This window comes from Stenella coeruleoalba (assembly GCF_951394435.1).
Source record: "Stenella coeruleoalba genome assembly, chromosome: 11".
Classification (NCBI taxonomy): Eukaryota; Metazoa; Chordata; class Mammalia; order Artiodactyla; family Delphinidae; genus Stenella; species Stenella coeruleoalba.
In genome coordinates this window covers 19,375,609-19,394,498 of record NC_137157.1, presented here as the reverse complement: position 1 = coordinate 19,394,498, position 18,890 = coordinate 19,375,609, and the positions used below count along the sequence as shown (strand labels likewise).

Sequence of the window (18,890 nt, the reverse complement as noted above, 5' to 3'; positions counted from 1 at the left end):
TGGAAAGCATAGGGAAGTGGTCAGCTAATTTACCCCTATGTGGAGAATTATGAATGTGACAGCTACTGATACAGGTGGCAAGTAGAGAGATTCAAATAGTACAATTAGCATTGCTATAAGTGATGTTTTTTCTAGAACAGTGGACAATGCTTGGTAAAGTTCCAAACGAAATAAAGTACCACCTTTATACTGTGGTATATATACCGACTACAGTGGTAGTCAGTACTACCACTGACTGACAGTGGTAGCATTCCTGGAAAATTCAGCTTATATAAAAATCATGCAAAAATACTTTGAGTTTATAAACAAAATTGGAGTTATATTCTAGGCTTAGGTAATTATAAGTAGGTTTATCATCTACATGAAGTGTCTGGAGCTCTAACCTCTGCCCAATAAATACCTTATAACACCCCCCCCCCTCAGTCATTGTGATTGACAACTGCAGATGTCCCTGCATGTTTCCAAAATGCCATCTAGGGTTAGAACTGTACCCATTGGGAATCCCTAGAGTGGGATAACTAAGGGCTTTTTGAGGGACAGGGATATAGGAACATGGACTCTGTGAGTCCACATTTTTGTCCGTGGAAGCCTTGCTTCAACCACATTCCTTGAGACCACAGTGACTTTGACAAACTGTCAGGAGAACAATAGGTGTAGTGTTGCCAGAGCTCTTGGCAAGATTCTTTATGATCAACTTCTAGTTTTACTTATGCATAAATGGTTTATTTCTGGACTGTATAAGGGCTTAAGACATACCCTTTCTCACTGAGATTGACTTACCATTGGGTATTACATATGTGATACGAAGGACTATCACGAAATGACATTGCGATGTGAACAGTAGAGGAATGGCAGTAGGTAAGGTTAAAAGCCCAGTTAGATATATTGATTATTGAGCAGAAATTCTAATTTATCTTAATAATACCATATTCAAAAATATTTTATCACTCAAAGTTAGCTATATTTCTGCTTCTAGCATGTACAACCAAATTTGAACAAGAAGGTGACTGTCGGTACCTGGAATTGTCCTTGTGTCTGGATTGAGGCATGAATGGTGAAGTAGTGAAAACACAGGTTTGATGTCTTCAAACCCAGATTGAAGCCTACCCTGCCTGGCTGTGACCTTCAGTACGTTAAATAATGTCTTTGAGCCTCCATTTCTTCATCTGTAAAATAGGGTTCATAGCAGTGCCTGACACATAGGGTTTTCATAAGGACTAATGAGATAACATAGGTGAACCATTTGATATAGTGACTGACCCATGGTAAGTTCTCAGCAAATATTAACCATTGTTGGGGTGGTGGTAATTATCACTCACACAGATCTTACAGGAAGGAAAAATAGCATTTTCAAAAAGAGGCTGTAATGTGGCCTAGATGATCTTAAAGGAAGACAGAATTCCTTAGGGACAGAATTGCTCTTCTGTTTAGGGAAAAACAACTTTCGGCCATATACAATGATAAAAGGTGAGCGGGCCTGCCCCCATCCCCACTACGGGCAAAGCTGTGATGGAGGAAGTAGCAGAATTTTCTTGCCAGTTCTTTCTAAGAGAGAGGATGAAGGGTTGGATAGGAAGTAATTCCTGGGAAAGTATGCAGAAGAGAGGAAGGGAATCTTACTAAGATGAAAGTGATGATTGAGATCTTTCTGCCCTCTTACTTCAACGTCCACAAAACCTTTAGTGAAAAGGCTGTCCCCAGGCTAGCCATGGGCATGCGCAGGCGTGCACGCCCTGCTGTTAGAAGCTTTTGGCCCCGGGAGGTCCGATGCAGAGCACAAACAGAACGAGGAGATTAGTCCTCTTGTTGGGCCTAGGGAGAACCATGGATACTTTGAGTGAGTGAAGTTGGGCGTGATGGTGAGCCCCACGTGGGAAAATGATACAGGAAACTTTAGTAATATTATTAGTTCCTTAAAATCAAGTACAAAATCTCATGAGCCTTTTTTACATTTAGGTAGCTTTCCAAATAACTCATGGACGGTTTAAGAAAAGGGAAATAGAATGAGATGCTTTCAAATAACAAGAGGGAAATCACTAATCTTTCCACTTTGTGCTTCCACAAATGCTACTGTGAGTTTGATATTCACAGTATCTATTCAGTAAAGGATTAGAAAGATTTATTGAAACAGAAATTCAGTGTTGAGAGATCACATTCTTATAACATTTCTCGATATTGGGAGTGTATTAAATGCTACTTGTATATTATGTACCCTACGTGATAGAAAACCTTTTCCCAAATGCTTTGTCATGGATTATAACTCACTGTTGGGTTATGGTAAGTGGGGATGGGTTATTTAAACCTGCTTTATTGTTAATGCATCTACTGTACAATTCATACATCTCTTACAGAGTTTGTCCAAGTTCTTTGAAACATTTATTTTTAAATATAATCTGTAAATTCTATAAGATATCTCCATTCTGGTGTATGATTAGTTTTATTTTCTGGGTAAGTTTTCATGTTTATTTGTTGCAATGACCTTAATTAATAAAAATGCTACATGACAATAGAATTCTTAAGGAATGACACATTACACCAACATTGTCCAAAAGAACTAATTAATCAAACATGATTAATTTTAATGTAATTACTAAAGAAAGATATATCATTTTATTATGACGCTCTAGCCATACATTTTCAAAATATGCTTATTAAACAGTAAATGTCAGATAATGATTCAGTTAGTTACATTTTTAGAAGTCGTTAGGATTGATATTCCTCTGCCATAAATGAATTGAATAATAATTTCAAATACAATCAGAGTTAATTTAATAAAAAATATGCTTTTGAACTAAGACAGATAAAATCAATGACCAATGATTATTTTCTGGTTTCAAAGTAGCAGGGAAGATTAATTCAGTGTCTGTAAGTTTATTTATCACACTTGGCCTAAATGTGATAAAAACAAATGAAGCAAAACACATGATGTAATCCCAGTTTTCACACTTCATTAGCTCTCTCAGCAAAAAAGAGATCTGACATAGTATTTGGGGCCTTTGTATAAACTGAATACAAGCTACATGATGTTTGAAAGTTTTTGATATTTGAATAGACATTTTAATAATACACAGACACAGATAAGAGATGTGAGTAGGTGGCTTGAGGTTTCAGAGTCCCTCCTGCAGTGTGTTTAGCAGCAGGTACAAGATAAATATCCAAACAAAATCAGATTAAGGGATTAACAGTAGTGACCTTGCTATGGGTAGGTGAGTGGGGCCAATGGGTGGTTTGGAAGGGATTTTCGAGTTCTTTTTTCATTTTTCCTACTTTTACATCAGTGCATTTTGGGCAAAAGAAAATGAGTAATGTTTAATTTTTAGATACAGTAGGGCTGGACAATTAAAAAAAGGAATATTCTAAGGATTGTGAAGGTCATTTGGAAGGTGACAGGTGATTCAGCAGGGGTTAAATGGGAGAAACTATCTCTATCTTAACTTACATTTCAATTGGGCAGTAACATTTGAACTTTTGTGTTCTCTTTTTAAGTTGTATTTTCTTGAAAGACCTTATCAATGACAGCTGAAGAATGGGGAGAAACGGTGACCGTCTTTAAGATCAATGTGGCATCATAAATTAAGAAGGAACATGTGAAATGTATGCTTTAAAAGAGCCCCCTTTAATTCTAGGGTTTCAGCTTGGTCAGCCCTCTACAAAATTTTGAGGCAGATACTAAATGAACAAGGACTAAGAGGAAAAAAGACAGTTTCAAAAACTCCCTGGGCCTCTGTCTCATCTGTGAGAGGTTTCCTACAAAAAGTATTGTTCCAGATAGGATTTGGTTATTTAAATTTGTATCTTTATCCTGTACCATACGCACTTAAAGCTCAGACAGTCTTCTCATCTCCTTTTTTTTTTTAAATAGAAATCACAAAAAAAGATATCTATGTATCAGTTTCTAATACCTAACAGGAAAGTCTTTTAGAATATTAACATAGCAATAAGCAAATATGTACTATAGGATTAAACACTAGCATTGAAAACAAACAAACAAACCAAAAACAAAGAATCAACAAAATTTTCCTCTTGTTTTAGCCCCTTCAGATTCTGGACTTTATGAGCATTGCAGGAGAGGGGCATAAAGAATCGCGCTTAGTTTATTTTAAAATTTCAAAATAAATGATGCCATAATGATGCATAAATCAGATTTATCTTTCGAAAACATTGATGGGAAAGCCCAGGTGATTTGAGTGGGAATGCTCTTTCTTATGAAGAGAACCAAATAGGATGTCTCTAATAAATTAGTACAATCTTTTAAGATTAAAAATAGCAAAAACGTTTTAAATAGTCTGATTATAGCTTCAACAAGTCAAACATACATTTCTATCTAGCCTATAGTTTTAAAGAGTCTATGTGGGTTTAACTTATCATCCCTCATTCCAATATAAAAAAAGAAGAAAAAGAACAAGTCATTTTTGAACATTAAGATATTCATAAAGACTGTATAAAGTAAAAAACAAAACAAAACAAAAACAAAAAAATCTTCACAGATTGTTAGCCATCTCTTTCAACGGTTTCTCATAAATTCTTCTCTTTCCTTATCAGTAGATAACCCCCATCTCAGAAGGAAATACTTGCCAACACTTCCCAATGAGATCAGTGATTGCTTTTTATGAGAGCTACTGCTCTTTGAGATGTTTAGGTGAAGGGAGAATATCTTCTATAAACCAGTAAACTCCAAAGAATTACTCAAGGGGGATGTGGCAGAAGCTATTTTTAGAAGATGAATCTATGCATTTTTCTTTTTGTTTTTATTTTCTCCACTTGCTGAATACCTGTTTTAGAGCAGAGAGCGCACGCACACACATGCGCACACACACAATCAATGAGTAACTTAATCATCTTTTCAGTTCTGCCATTTGCCTATAAGGTCTTTTTTTTTTTCTTTCCCATTTATACTCCATGCTCTTGAATCAAGGTGTTCATATTGGATAATATATTGCTAATTTTATTGAGTTTGAGAGCCAACAAAATAATGGAGCCTTCTAACTTAAAAAAATTTCCTTCTTCTGCCCTTGCACCCCCAAACTCACAATTTGGTGAACAGTACACTACTTGTGAGTGATATAAAGTTGAAAGGTGGTGGTGACTAGACCTAATGCTATTTTCTTAAGCCATCTATCTAAAGAATTGTTTTTTTCATACTTTAAAAAAATATGTCTATGCTTTCTTTTTTTTTCTTTTTTCTTTTTTTTTTTTTAGTCAAGTACTTTCTTAAAGAAACAATAGCACCACATTGGCATAGCTGGCCAAACAATAAATGGGAAAGCAAAATGTGCTACATCTTCCATTTTAAGCATTCTCCCAAGTGCATAAACTAATAACAGAAACCCTGAAGTCATAGTGCATGAGATGGTTTCATCTACACAAACACTGACATTCCAAGGAGGGGAAGGATTCTCAAGGGAGGCCAGGCTTTTTTTTTTTTTTTTTTTTTTTTTAAGATTTTTCAAGGAAGTGATTTCTTCTCAGTATTCCATTGGACTCTTAGGATGAGTGTGTGTGTGCACGTGTCTGTGTGTGTGTGTGTGTGTGTGTGTGTGTGTGTGTGTGTGTGTGTAGGGTGGGTATTGGGAGAGTTTTTCTTTATCTCTAGAAGAGTGGATTCTGATGGAAAGATGCTTTAACTTTTTCAGTGGAGCTTCCTCATCTTAAAATGTTCGAATAATACAATTATACTATTTGGGGAAGTGGGAATGGAAATTTGACCTAGGTATTCAGTGTTGTCAATTAAACTGGAAATCAACCCATAAATTAAAAGCTCATTCTTACCAGTATTTATAGCTCTTTCATAAACGTCTTGATATTGCCTCATCTCAAAATTCTAAAGCAAAGCTTATAAAGTTTTGAGTTGTAAGATTTTATGTGCTTCCTTCTGTCAGTACCAGGTCGTTCTGCTGTAGAATATAGTGATCAGCTGACTTCTGGAGTTGACAGCAATTTGTCTTCTAGTTTTAAATCATTTGAAAATAAGATAGTGGGTTAGTATAATTAGTTAATTTTTAATTAGCTAATTTATGATACAGTTAGAAAGGACTATGTACTAGAAAAAGTTAAGAAGGGTAATATGACTTCACATATGTAAGCTTTCCTCACTGGGGTATTTTTTGCTGTGAACGGAATTATTAAGTGAATGAAATAAGTCATAGACACTCTTAGAATTACCGTATTCAACTATGTCTGGAAACTTACAGGTCTGCAGAAGGTTGCATGTAAAGCGTTGTTTATAGTAATTTTAAAAGGTACACACTAGGAATAAGAAATAAAAATCAGAGTGCCATTTTGGGAAAATGGGTCTAGCATCTCATTCCATAGAACCCATATGTCTAGAAGACAGATGAAGGGCAAAATTACCTATGGTTTCTTTTACATCTGTCCACAGTGATCAGAACATAGCTCTGCACGCCAGGGGTGCTAAATTCAAATAACACTGTGGACTAAGGTTAAAATACTAGTTGGCTGACCAGAGGTGTCCATTAAATAGGCTTTCTTTTTGCATATGTTCGGAGATCCAGGAAATCTTGTTTTTTTCTGGCGTCTGAACCTTGAGGTGAACCAGTGGGATGAAGACTAAAGATGTTATTTTTGTTTTGCATGTACACTCTCCAAGAATAAAAGGGATATAGTTTGCATGGAATAATCAAGCCTGGTTGCTTTTCACCAAAAAGTTCTAAGGCAGATAAAAAGATCTGAATGATGGATGATTCATTGTTTTAATAAGAAAATCTTGATATGTAGACAGGAAATATTTTCTAGGTCAGCATGGACCTGTCCTCATCATTGGATTTTCTTGATACCAGTTTTCAGTTGAATGGATAAGACACATCCACAGAGGACTAGAGGCCACTCTTCTAAGCAGACATGAGGGAAAATTTCTAGCTGTGAAGGAAATGTTTGTCTTTCAACTAGCAATTCTAGTCAAGCATACTTTAACCAAAAATATATGTATATATCAGTATCTCCAAGGATAAGAACAAAATTCATTAAAGAAAGTAAATTTGTGACATTTTATTAGTTATTATTTCAATATTTGAAATCTTGGGACTTTTTTTAGATTACTTGAAAAGCGGAAAGAACTGTTTTTCAAAATGAATAGAGTATCATTTATAATATTAAAAGAAGTATTATTAGGTTATTAGTAACTTCCCGGCAGAGTCAGTAAGTGCTAGCAAATGGAATAATCATCCTTTCGCTGATAGAAATCTTTGTTTTTCTCCTTTTTTCTTTTCCTCTCTTTTCACTTTGTATTCATAAATCCAAATGCAGAATTCAAAATCAAATTGCAGATCAAATGTTTCTAGGTTATTTTGAAAAGTGTTTTAAAAGAGATTGAGCTGTTAGCTTTTAACAACTAGTTAGTTGGATAGTTAGTTGGATAGCTTCACTGACAAGAACTGGCATGTCAGGAGCATTCAGCTTATCAATTTTCTAGCTATGCTGTGAATGAGTTGTTCATAGAATTCCTTGCATCCCAGCAACTCAAGGGCTCTGATCTTGACGCCCTCATAGCAACTCAGGATAAAAATCTGGAGCTTTATCTTTTTAATCCTCATACCACCCCTGTGAGGTAGGTAGATGACATATTGCCCCCATTTTGCAGATGAGGAAACTGAGGCACAGAGAGGTGAAGTGACTTGCCCAAGGTCACAGAGTGGTGAGTCCGTGACAGAGTCGGCAGATGTTTGTTTCTTCAGCGAGAATAAGAAACCAGGACTGTTAAAATTCCTAGCCTTCTGCTTCTTCTACTCCTCTCTGGACTCGCCAATCAAATTTGCATCAGTGGACTTTGTGTCTTATTTCTTCTGGAAGGCGTAATTGGGGAACTTTTCTTTCCCAAATGGTTAAATTTTGAGTACCCTTCCCCTCTGTGTCACCTTTGGCTCCAGGCTTCCTCTTTGAATTTGCTTTCACCTTTTACCGTTTTGGCCAGACTCTTTCATATAACAAACTACAAAATAGCACCATTGTACTAAAAAAACAGAGTTTTACATACTGTTTGATACATCCTGTATTATTGACATGCTAAATTTACATAGTGCTTTATATGGAAAAAATAAAAAGAGAGAAGTACTGATTAGGTCGCACACTCACTCATCATTTGAAGGAACCATTCAGAGTTTGAGACTTTCTATGCTTAAAACATATGCCTAAAATGATTGGCCTCAAAGTTGCAACTACTTGCAATTTTTTTTAGCAAGATGTGGAAATAATAAAGCTTTGTGTCTAAAATAAATGCATCCAACTTATGTTTGGTACAAATGCCACAGATGGAATCTTGTGGGTTAAAAATTGGTGTTCTATCTGACTGCTTGCTGCTGCTATTGAGGAGGCCAAATTTGGCAAATTAAAAGGTGATGAAGGGGGGAGGGGGACAGACGAACAAGATTACCAGACACTGTAAAACAAACAGCCTGTGTTGCGTAGAAAGAAGTGCAAATAAAAAAATTAATAAACCACTTAGATAAGGCTGCTGAATGAATGTCTCTAGCAGCCAAGATTCAGAGACAAATGTAGTGCAACTGGATCTATATAACACCCATGCATTTGTGGCTCTTGAGAGGCAGGGACTAAGATCTCTATATATATTTTCTCTATAGAACATTATTGATAAAGGATCAACAGCAATCTACCAACTCCAGGACCATTTTGCAAGGTGCAAAGCTTTTAACAATCACTCCTAAAGACATTGTTGGAATGTTTACTTGCGTATTTCATTGGGGGGAATGCCCATCTTTTGAAATGTTATCAAACTTATTTTTTTGGTAGGTCTTCTGGTGTTTAACAGGTAACTCGTGCAGAGCAAAGGATCCTGCCAGTGGCATGTCATTCTTCACTCTTCAGGAAGGTCTTCCTACATTCTGTAGTTCTTGCTTCCTGCACTCCCTCTACTTGTGTTCTTCAAATGTACTTCCTAAAAATAAGGGAGAAAAAGTGATTACTTTGATGAAGTTTTTTGTATGCTACCTATCTATTTCTAACATTGGCTCTCAACCTTTCATATCTATGCCTCACCACTCAATTTAACAGACAGCTTGGGCCAAGTTTTCCTGAGAAAGACATATAGGTAGATGGGCCTGTAGTTTTTAGTTTAGCCAAACCTCACTCAGGCTTCTCTTTATCCTTGATGGCATGGGAACCACAGATTGCTTTATAATTACACAAAAATGTGTTTTTATTCATCAGCTACTATCACAGATTCCTTGACAGGAAGGAGATCCTTTAAAATTCTGTCTTCTGGACTGGAACATCTTTTCCTAGTGAGGAAAAAAAATCACATTTTGGGACCATCCTCTGTTGTTTTATTGCATTTTGTTCTGTTTTAGTTTTTGTAAAAAGGAGCTATTTCTTTTTCATTTTTTCTTTATCTCCTTTGGAGAGAGGCAGAGCTTTAGAAGATTGGGAATTTTTGTAGTTGATTTAGAATCTATAAAGTCACAGACATTCTAAGCTGTGCTCAAATCCAGCTCTTCCATTTTCTAGCTATGTGAACTTGTGCAAGTGACAATCTCTTGTGTCTCAATTTCATCCATAAACTAGGATAATAATAGTTTCTACATTGTAGGATTAAGGATTAAAGAATTAGAACATAAAAGCACTTATAATAGGCCTGGCACATGGTAAGCACTATGTAAGTATTACCAATTGTTATTTACTCTTCTTATTATTATTTCATCTTTATTGGAAAGTAACCATTCTTGGATTAAAAATTCTGGATTCCTTGCTTTGGTGCTACCATTCACCTATCAACAAGCAATTCTGTTATCCAAGGAATATTGAGGTTTGCTTAGAAGCCCTATGATAGTAGGGAGTTGTCTCTGTTCACTGTTACAGCCCCATGTCTAGAGCAGTGCCCAGAACATTTCAGGTGCTCCATAAATAGCTGCAGAATGAATTGAATGAATGAATGAATATAATGGGCCTCTGATAATGTGAAGAATCAAGTCATTATACTTTTTCTGTAATTATTATTTTATCCTTGAATATACTTAAATAGCAACATTAATTTAGACAAATAAGATGTAACATAAAATCTGGGAGGAAATAACATTTGCATGCATAAACATCAGGTGCTGCTTGTCTTGGTTTCACTTCTAGTCAGGAGGCCCTTAGAGAAGGATGTAGTAGATAATTATTGGTACAGAGTGAGGTTCAAGGATTCAGTGTCCTTTTTCCTGGGAACATTTTCCATCCAGACCAAAACCAAGAATTCTCACCATGGTGACTGGAATCTCCAAATTCTTCCTTCTGGCTAAGGAAATGATCAATCACCCAATCGTTGTTAGAAGTTTAGAGATCAGTGTAAGGGACCTTGGAGATCACTTAAGCCCTGAGAACTGGAGAGGGTGAGAAGGTGGGGCAGTATCAACTACCAGTCCCTGGAAGTTGTACCTGTTGACGAAGACCCATAGGGATTTGATAATTTTTCTTACACATGTTTTTCGGCTCTACCTGGAACATTAGAGTTATCACCAAGACCTTTATAAAAGCAAGTTAGCACTTTGTGAGTTGACGGTCAAAATATCTTGTACCTACTGAATAGAAGGAAGATCATTGTGTAAAGATGTTTAGTAAAATATCTAGCTCAGTGGCCACTGAAAAAAACTTTGTGGGGAGAAATTGGGCACTTGTATAGGATAGCTTGAAATGCTGTCATTTAACATCCTGCCACTTTCCCCCCAAATATCGTACAACTTCTACGCATTTGTTGCTCCGCTGTTAAGCTAACAGTAAAGTATCTGCTGTTAAGCTAACAGTAAAGTTTGTATTCCTTCCTAATCTTACCTTTTAATCTGCTTCCTTAAAGGAGTTCTCCAGAAAATGGAAGAAAGACATATGGGGCTACAGAGTAGAGACACTGTTGTCCCAAACTCCTTGAAACATTCCTGTTCAGTTCTCAGTAGACCCTGCTGATTTTATATGGCTCATCAAAACCCCACAATCGCTATTATTAAGGACACTATCAGTCTATCAAACTAGTAACCAAATTTACCAACAGGTCTAAAAATACCCTAATTTGGGTTTTACCTCTTTTTCTGTTTAAGAGGCATGCCAGCTTAGAAAAAGAAGATTTTTAAGAATCTGGATAAAGCCCCAACTAGGAAAATGCTCCAGAATGAGATGGTAACAAGTAAAAAGAAAGCACATGAGGTATTTAATCTCCAGTCTTCCTCTCAAGCCAAAGTAATCTCAGATTTCCAGAAGAAAAAATTCAGGTATCTTCTGTGCTTCCCTCTTCAAATTCGTGAGGGCTGTAGCAAAAAGGATTGGGGTTAGCTTGGCCAACCATATAGATCTTATTCTTCTCCCCAACAGAGAGATTCTTTTTCCCTGAAAGCAGAAGTGTAAAGTGCAAAGTCTGAGTGGAGGGATCTTCTGGCCTATTTCTTCTGGGTCTGTTTCGGCATCGCGGCAAAGTCATGGGCAGAAACTCACTCACTTGTTAAAGCTGACACTGCTCCAGGCAGCATGGTTCCCATGCACACAGGCGTACGGTGGAGGCCATTCAAAACCAGCTGGGATGTCGTCTGGTTTGCATTGGCTCTCTTCCCGGGCTCTCACATGTGACTTCTTTGTTGCAGACAATGACAGTGACAAAACAAAGGCACTCAGGGATTTAGTCTCAGTTGCATCTGTTGCTTTGCTCATTGTCTTAATTTAATGACGCGGGCCACCTGACAATGGGTGGCAAGTGGAGGCATGTCAGAAGCAGCCGTCGGGGCTGGCGCCCACCTTCAACGCACTTCTTGAAGGGGTTAGGAAACTGTCCCACATTCAGCCAAGCAAAAACGTTTCACTTCAACAGCTTGTCCAAGACAAACAAACCAGCTGAAACTGTTTCTAGTATGTAACTAGACAGATTTTTGAAAGGAAAACAGTAGTGAGTAAATACTGTTTCCTATTGACACCAGGGAAGGTAAGATTATTTACAAAAAAAATGCTGGTCCTTTAGCTCACTGGGGTTGGTTGAGGAAATATACCCTCTGAAGGAAGGGTTAACCAACTCACGAGGAAATAGGTTTGATAGGGGTTAATTTGTGATATACTTTATTACACAGTGTGTACCGTACACAGGTATTTAGGAAGCTGGAAAATGCCCTGAAGGGGTCATTCATATTCCTCCTTATCTCTTAGCACATCCTAGCTCTTGGTTTTTTCCAAAGGAAAGCTATCCACAAACTTTTGGATTAAGATTGCTGAGAGCTAATGACAATGGCAATACTAGTAATCTTGATTAAAATTTGCACACGCTTTACAGTTTACACAGTAGTCAGTGAACCCTCCCAACAACCTTGTGAGATGATGTTGTTTGCATCTGTCTCATTCACAATCTGAGGTTCCCTAAGATTTAATGACTTGCTTGAGGTCCCATAGGAACAAATCAATAGACCTAGATCTAATAGTAAAATAATTTATTATTTTAATAAAAGGATAACAATTCTATCACTTGAACATTTGTATGTTCTGGACACTGTGTTATAAGGTGCTAATTGTATACATTCTCTTATTTAATTCTCATAGTTCTCTTGGAGATGGGTACTAGTGCCTTGCCCATTTTACCTTTATGGAATATGAAGCTTATAAAAGCTAAACAACTTTCCTAGTTTCTTACAGTGAAGATGTGACCACGGTTGGAATTTGTATCAGTCCCTTCTGATTCTGGAGCTCACCAGTTAGCCACTCTGCCATACTGCCTCTCTAAGAGGTAAGACAATATCTAGTGCCTCAAAATCCAATTCTCTTTCCAGTAACGATAACTGATAATGTCATGAGCTGCCCGTGATCCCAAATGGTGGTAGATGCTGGTTTGGAGGGTAAGGCAAGACTCTAGGGAAGTGGATGCCCTCCCTTATCACATGTGAGCTGACTCCTGTTTTTATGGTTAGTGATAGAGGTCTAGTAGCACAGCATTCATTTAACAAAAGCTAACCCTGCAGATGTTATAAGCCCTTATTTTCTCCCTGCCTATCTTTATGAGATTTTGCCCAAGAGACAGAATCTAAAAGAAGGATGATAATAGGCCCTTTACATTTTAGGGAGGGAGCAGTGATGTTTTCAGTAGACTCTGTTTCCATCTCCACCCACTGCAAACAAGTTAGGTATTGTATGACATAAAGTCTAAGAAAAGACTGGCACCGTATAAAAAAGGCTAGGCAAATACCATCCATCATGGAATGTTAGCAGCCTACTGCACAGCATAAAGTTCTAACTGAGCATTGACCTTCTCCTTAACAGGGCAAAATGGAAAAAAGAAAGAGCAGTGTATGATTGAAGAGATGGCCCAGATGTCAGCTCTTTACCTGTTGAAAAGGATGTGCTCTAGCTTTTTCTGGCTTGGTCTGGAGACACGTGAAATGAGAGGATGATTTAGATGTCTCAACATCAACTTTGATGTCTTGTTATTTTGGGGGATTACAAGTTCAAATTCCAGGAGAGTGAGGTCAGTCTTTCATCTCTGGGAGCCAAGCAGAGTGAGTGTCATGCAATCAACTCAGTGCTTTGGGATGTGACTTTTAAAACCAAAGGACAAAGTGCACTTTTCAAGAGATGTATGCTCCTGGTGGAGTAACTGCCTCTTTAACAAAGTGAGAGATGTATAGTCTGGGCACAGTGTTGGTCTGCTCAGCCTCTTATTTACTTATTTTTTCTGGAAAGACCTCATCCTATCTTTTATGCGGTTATAGTGGGAATGCACATTTTTTCCAATATGATTGTCTCCTCTGGCCATAGTGGATGGGCCTGGCATGCCCCTCCCATAGCTCAAGAAGAGTATGGTGGGGAAACCAAGGCAGACCCAATTTCTGGGAAACACAAGATTCTTTTATTGGCCAGCTTTGGCTCCAGGGCTCCTCAGTGGCTTTGCTGAACTTTGCTTAGACTGTTCAGCAGTCTAGGATGCTTCCACCCAACTGTCTCTCTTCCTCTGCTTCATTGGGGTCAGACTTGCATTGCATTCTGATGGCTTGTTCAGGCTTCCCTGATCCTCTCCTATTGCTTTTCACACGGGCATTTCCCCTAATGAAATCCTTGCTCCTTTAACCTAGTCTCATTTATGTTTCTCAGAGGTCCTGGACTTACATACCTAAGCTCCCAGCTCCCAGCACAGAATTGTGTGACCTTTGACAATCACTACATTCTTCTCTCCTTCTGTTTCCTGTTTTGTAAAATGAATGTGTAAGGGTGATTGCATGTGATCACCCTTACACATTTACCTGGCAGAGTTGTATGCAAGAGAGCCTACTGTTTCAAGGGCCCTTGGTTTAGATCTATTTTGTGAACTTGATGGCAACACCAGTCTGTTCTGGCTTCTGTGCTGTCAGAATACACTCTGGGTCTACCTTTGTTAGAGCATTGATGTGCTGTGGCATAAATTATGTAAGTGTTCACTTCCCCACTAACAAGTAAGCTCCTTGAGGGCAAGTAGCATTGTTCCTGCACCTCTGTCTCCTCCCTGGATGCATGTTGCTTTGAGCAAAGTGGCAAACCAGGAAATGCTTGTTAAATTGATTTAACTCTCCTGCAGGAGTGGTGGGATAGAGTTCAGGTCATAGCAAGCCTTGCATGGCTTCCTACTTCCTGCTGTGCACAGAGCCCACTCCGGTCTCAGAACTTACAACTGGCGGGTTGCAGTACAGTAATATATCAGTGAAGAAATGCAGAAGAGAGAGCACAATGCATGATTAAAACGCTAGAGTCTGTCTTGAGTTTGGATTCTGGTCTGACCACTTGTTAGGGCAAGATCTTGGCAAGACATTTAGCTGCCCTTAGCCCAAGTTTTCTAATCTGTGCCATGCGGGTAATTATAGCATTTACCTCACAGGCTAACACTGAAGATTGAATGAGGTGATTCGTGATAGTGCTTACCACAGAGCATATGCCTAATAAATAACAGCTATTATTATTGCCTTTTAAAAAATAGTTACTGTTGTCAAAGCACGCCCCATGCTTGGGTGCTGCCCTTTCTCTGGCTGGTGAAAGAGTAGTTATTTACTGGGTGCCCAGGGCTCCCTTGAGTGCTGGGATAGCAGATGTATAGCTCTTTTTTCTAGTGACTGGTACATCCCTAGGAATCCCCAGGTTTAGGGAGTGTATTTATCCCATAATTATTCACAGATTATCCTGTCTTGGCAACTTTCTTATTTTTCAAGGGACACCACCTGACTCTGTTTCAAGTATTTCTATCTGTGATGTAAGAAATCACTACCAGCAGAAACTAACACACCATTGTAAAGCAATTATACTCCAATAAAGATGTTTAAAAAATAATAATAATAAATGCAATTCCAAGCGTATAACTTACTCAAAAAAAAAAAAAGAAAGAAATAGCTACCAAAATGGTTTAAAAGCCTGAAAAAGAAAAAAAAAAAGAAGAAACGAAAGGGAGGGACTTCCCTGGTGGCGCAGTGGTTAAGAATCTGCCTGCCAATGCAGGGGACGTGGGTTTGAGCCCTGGTCCGGGAAGATCCCACATGCCACAGAGAAACTAAGCCCGTGTGCCACAACTACTGAGCCTGCACTCTAGAGCCCACGAACCACAACTACTGAGCCCGCGTGCCACACCTACGGAAGCCCACACACCTAGTGCCCATGCTCCGCAACAAGAGAAGCCACCGCAGTGAGACGCCCACGCACTGCAACAAAGAGTAGCTCCCGCTCACCACAACTAGAGAAAGCCCGCCCGCAGCAACAAAGACCCAATGCAGCCAAAAAAAAAAAGGAAAGGGAAAAAAAAGCTGAAGGGTATTTTCCCTTGCTGGCAATAGTTATTTATGTTGCCTTTAATAGTCTTGAAGGATGTTGTAAAATACTTCAGGGCTGCTTAGACTGTTGATTATATGGGCAGCCTGTTTAGTTAGCTGTTTGTGTTTGTTTTACATTTTTAAATTAAGAAAAAAAACTTTAAGCACAGTATGTTTCCCAGGGGGAGTTGATTTTGGAATTGCTGAAAGGTTCAAATGTTGTGGTATTTAAAAAAGTGGAACACCAGATTCTAGCAATTTCACTGATATGTACTAAAGATTCAGCACATTTTTACCTAAAAACTGGATTTGATTATTCTTTTTCTCTTAAGCCTCCAAAATGGCATTGTTTCATCTGACATACAACATATGCTGGAGTACTTAAACTCATGTATGTGGTAATTTATATTATAATATTCTGGGGAGATGCAAGGCTCAGGGTTGTTACCTTTTAGTGTCATTTCAACGCAATAGTGATGAGTTCAGAGGATTAGTAGGAAAGGGTGTTGCCCTCTTCCACTCATTCTTTGTGTGTGTGACAAATCTGGGCAGAACATTCAAATACTGTGTTCTGAATTTTCCTCCTCACTGAATTGAGAGAAATTTTGCAAGTTTGGAAGGCTCTTCTGAACTTTTAGGATGAACAAAATAACACAATGACAAGTTAAAGTGATTTGCATCTGTTTGAGGTTGATGGGAGCCTTCAGCATATAAGAGTAAACATGCATGGTGCCAGCCAGTGCTTTTCCAAGACAGAAAATGGTGCAAGAATAATTCATGCGTGTATACAGTTTTAAAAAAATCAGAATCATTGCATTGTGCCAAAAGTACTTTTACTTCCATACAAGCGTTTTTTGAAGAAGGAAACAAATATCATTATTGACAGAGACAAACCGGAGCCATCCAATCGTGGCCTTGGTCAACCAATACTGACAAAATAATGCTATATATTTATTGATTCCTTTATACTTTTCATTTTTTCTAGTCCTCCAATGCCTCATGAATGATTCAAGCTTGCCACACTCATACCATGACATAAATATCACATGTTCCCAAGTCTACAATCGTCAACTGATTAGGAATCTTTACCGAACCCTCAACCTGCCATGGTCTTACTTGTAATCATTTAGAATTTTTGTCTTTCCATAATTGTTACCTACAGCTGTGAAAATAGTGCATCATATTTTCATGGATGGCGGAGCTGGTTGGTCTTTGATTACATGACCTCTTGGAGCTGTCCAGACAGAAAGCTCCACGTGAATGTTTATATATTTTACACAGAATTTTGTAAGAATTTTGGCATGTGAATCCCAGCGTGCACGCACGCACACACACACACACACACACACACACGCGCACAGAGAAAAAGCAAAAAAGAGAAAATAATCTCCTTCCCTTCAAAAGTATTTGCTGTAGTTAACTACAGATTGTAAATTACCACAAGGGTATTTAGAATTAAAATTAGTTGGATGGACTTTTAGCATTCTTATTTCTATCAAACCTCTACTTTTTCAAAAGAGTTAGTTTTCTGACCAATGGGTCTTAAAACTGTAACCACATTAGTGAATAAAATATAGATGGAAATTTTGGAAAATGTTTTCTAGCTCTTGTTACTTATCTAGCAATGGCCCATTGAGCTATGATTGAGTTCCTAGTGCGGTGAGACGTTTCTTCTCTCTAGAAGTACCAGACATGGACTCATAGACCCGTTGTCCCACATCTCTCATAATTTCCATGCTGTTCTCAATTTCCATTTCTCTCTACTTGAGTTTAAATGTGAGTATATATTTCTAAACCATCTCTTTTGGTTGCTAGATAAAAATGAGGTAGCACTAAGGCTGTTGAAGGAGTCCCATTAAAGAAGGAGTCCCAAATAGATGGGTATCAGGGAAAGGTACTCAGATTTCAGTTAGGCCTCTGAGGATGGAGAAGCTGATTTTGACCTTGCAGGTCTGGAAGTTTAGTGGCCACTGAAGAACCTTTGCTAACCTTGCCTGTTCCTTCTTTAAAAGTGAACTTATCTTGCCTAGGTCAATACATATTGTCACTGATTTTCCAAGGATTCAGTAGCTGGGCTTTTAATCACTGAGGAATTCTATAGTGGATATTTCAAACCTCATAAACGGCATTCTGCTTCCTCTAAAATGATTTACCTTTTCCTTGCTACCAAAGGCTTCCACTTTAACTCCAGACTATCAACTTTGCCCTTGGATTAAAAGTCAGCTCGTTGTTTTCTAGTAAATATTGCCAAAAGCCCTATTCCCTTCACATAGGCAAGCAAAGACAATAGACCTCATCCTCCCCCATGGATGCAAGTGGACTTGAGAAATTGCAAAGTTTACTTAAGAAAACATTGTTTCCTGTTGGTGATCTTGGGAGGGAGACAGGAGATGGAGGAGAGAGTAGGGGAGGGGCTCTTCGGGAGCTCATTTCTTTTCCACCCTTACATCCTAAGAGCACGCACATTACAAGCTATATGAGGTTTTGTTTGTTTTCAAGAGATGTTTGAAAGAAGATCAAATGTTTGTGAGAGGCACCGGATCGGCAGCCCTAGAAACTGAAATGTCCCGGAAGCTGTGTGAGCCCGGAAATATCCCACATTTTTATTTATTTTGGCAATTTTACTTTAAACTAGTAAGAGCTGGAGTTCATGCTACAATTAAATTTTCCTCAGGCACCATGAAATGAAAACACATATTACATTTGATTTTAGCTGGTTGAGAAAAATAGTGGTTTTCTGAAAGTTCATTCTATGACCTCAAAATAAAAGTTAACGGTTCTTCACGTGGGACAGCCGAGCTTCCACCGAAGCTGGAATAATTCACAGAACTGGGGTTCTCTGGGTTGGAAGGATTCTTAGGTCATCGAGTTGTCTTTTCCTATCATATGCTCGAAACACACTACCATGTCACTAGAAAGGGTTGGTAAGCTTGAGCTTGAAGTTTTTGTTAATAGGAGCCTCGCTCCTACTTGAGGAGACCTATTTCTTTTTCAGATGGCTCTAATTTTAAGAACTAAGTAACATAATATCAACTAAAAATTTAATAGTGCTTACTATGTGCCAGGCACCATTTTAAACACTATAATATATATTTGTATGCACACACACACACAATCTCAATAAATCCTCACAACTCTATGAGGTAGATTCAATGA

At 38.2% G+C, this 18,890-nt stretch overlaps 1 protein-coding gene across 2 annotated transcripts in view; it reads right to left on the bottom strand.

Annotated features, from left to right (window-relative positions):
* Window positions 1-2,396: 2,396 nt before the first annotated feature.
* The window catches only part of IGF1 (insulin like growth factor 1), a 75,798-nt gene continuing 59,304 nt past the window's right edge, over window positions 2,397-18,890 (bottom strand). For both annotated transcript variants that reach the window (XM_079938123.1, XM_079938124.1), the window contains one exon: window positions 2,397-8,908. In XM_079938123.1, coding sequence (XP_079794249.1) covers window positions 8,883-8,908 — 26 coding nt within the window. In that variant the 3' untranslated portion in view covers window positions 2,397-8,882. The remainder of the gene's footprint in view (window positions 8,909-18,890) is intronic.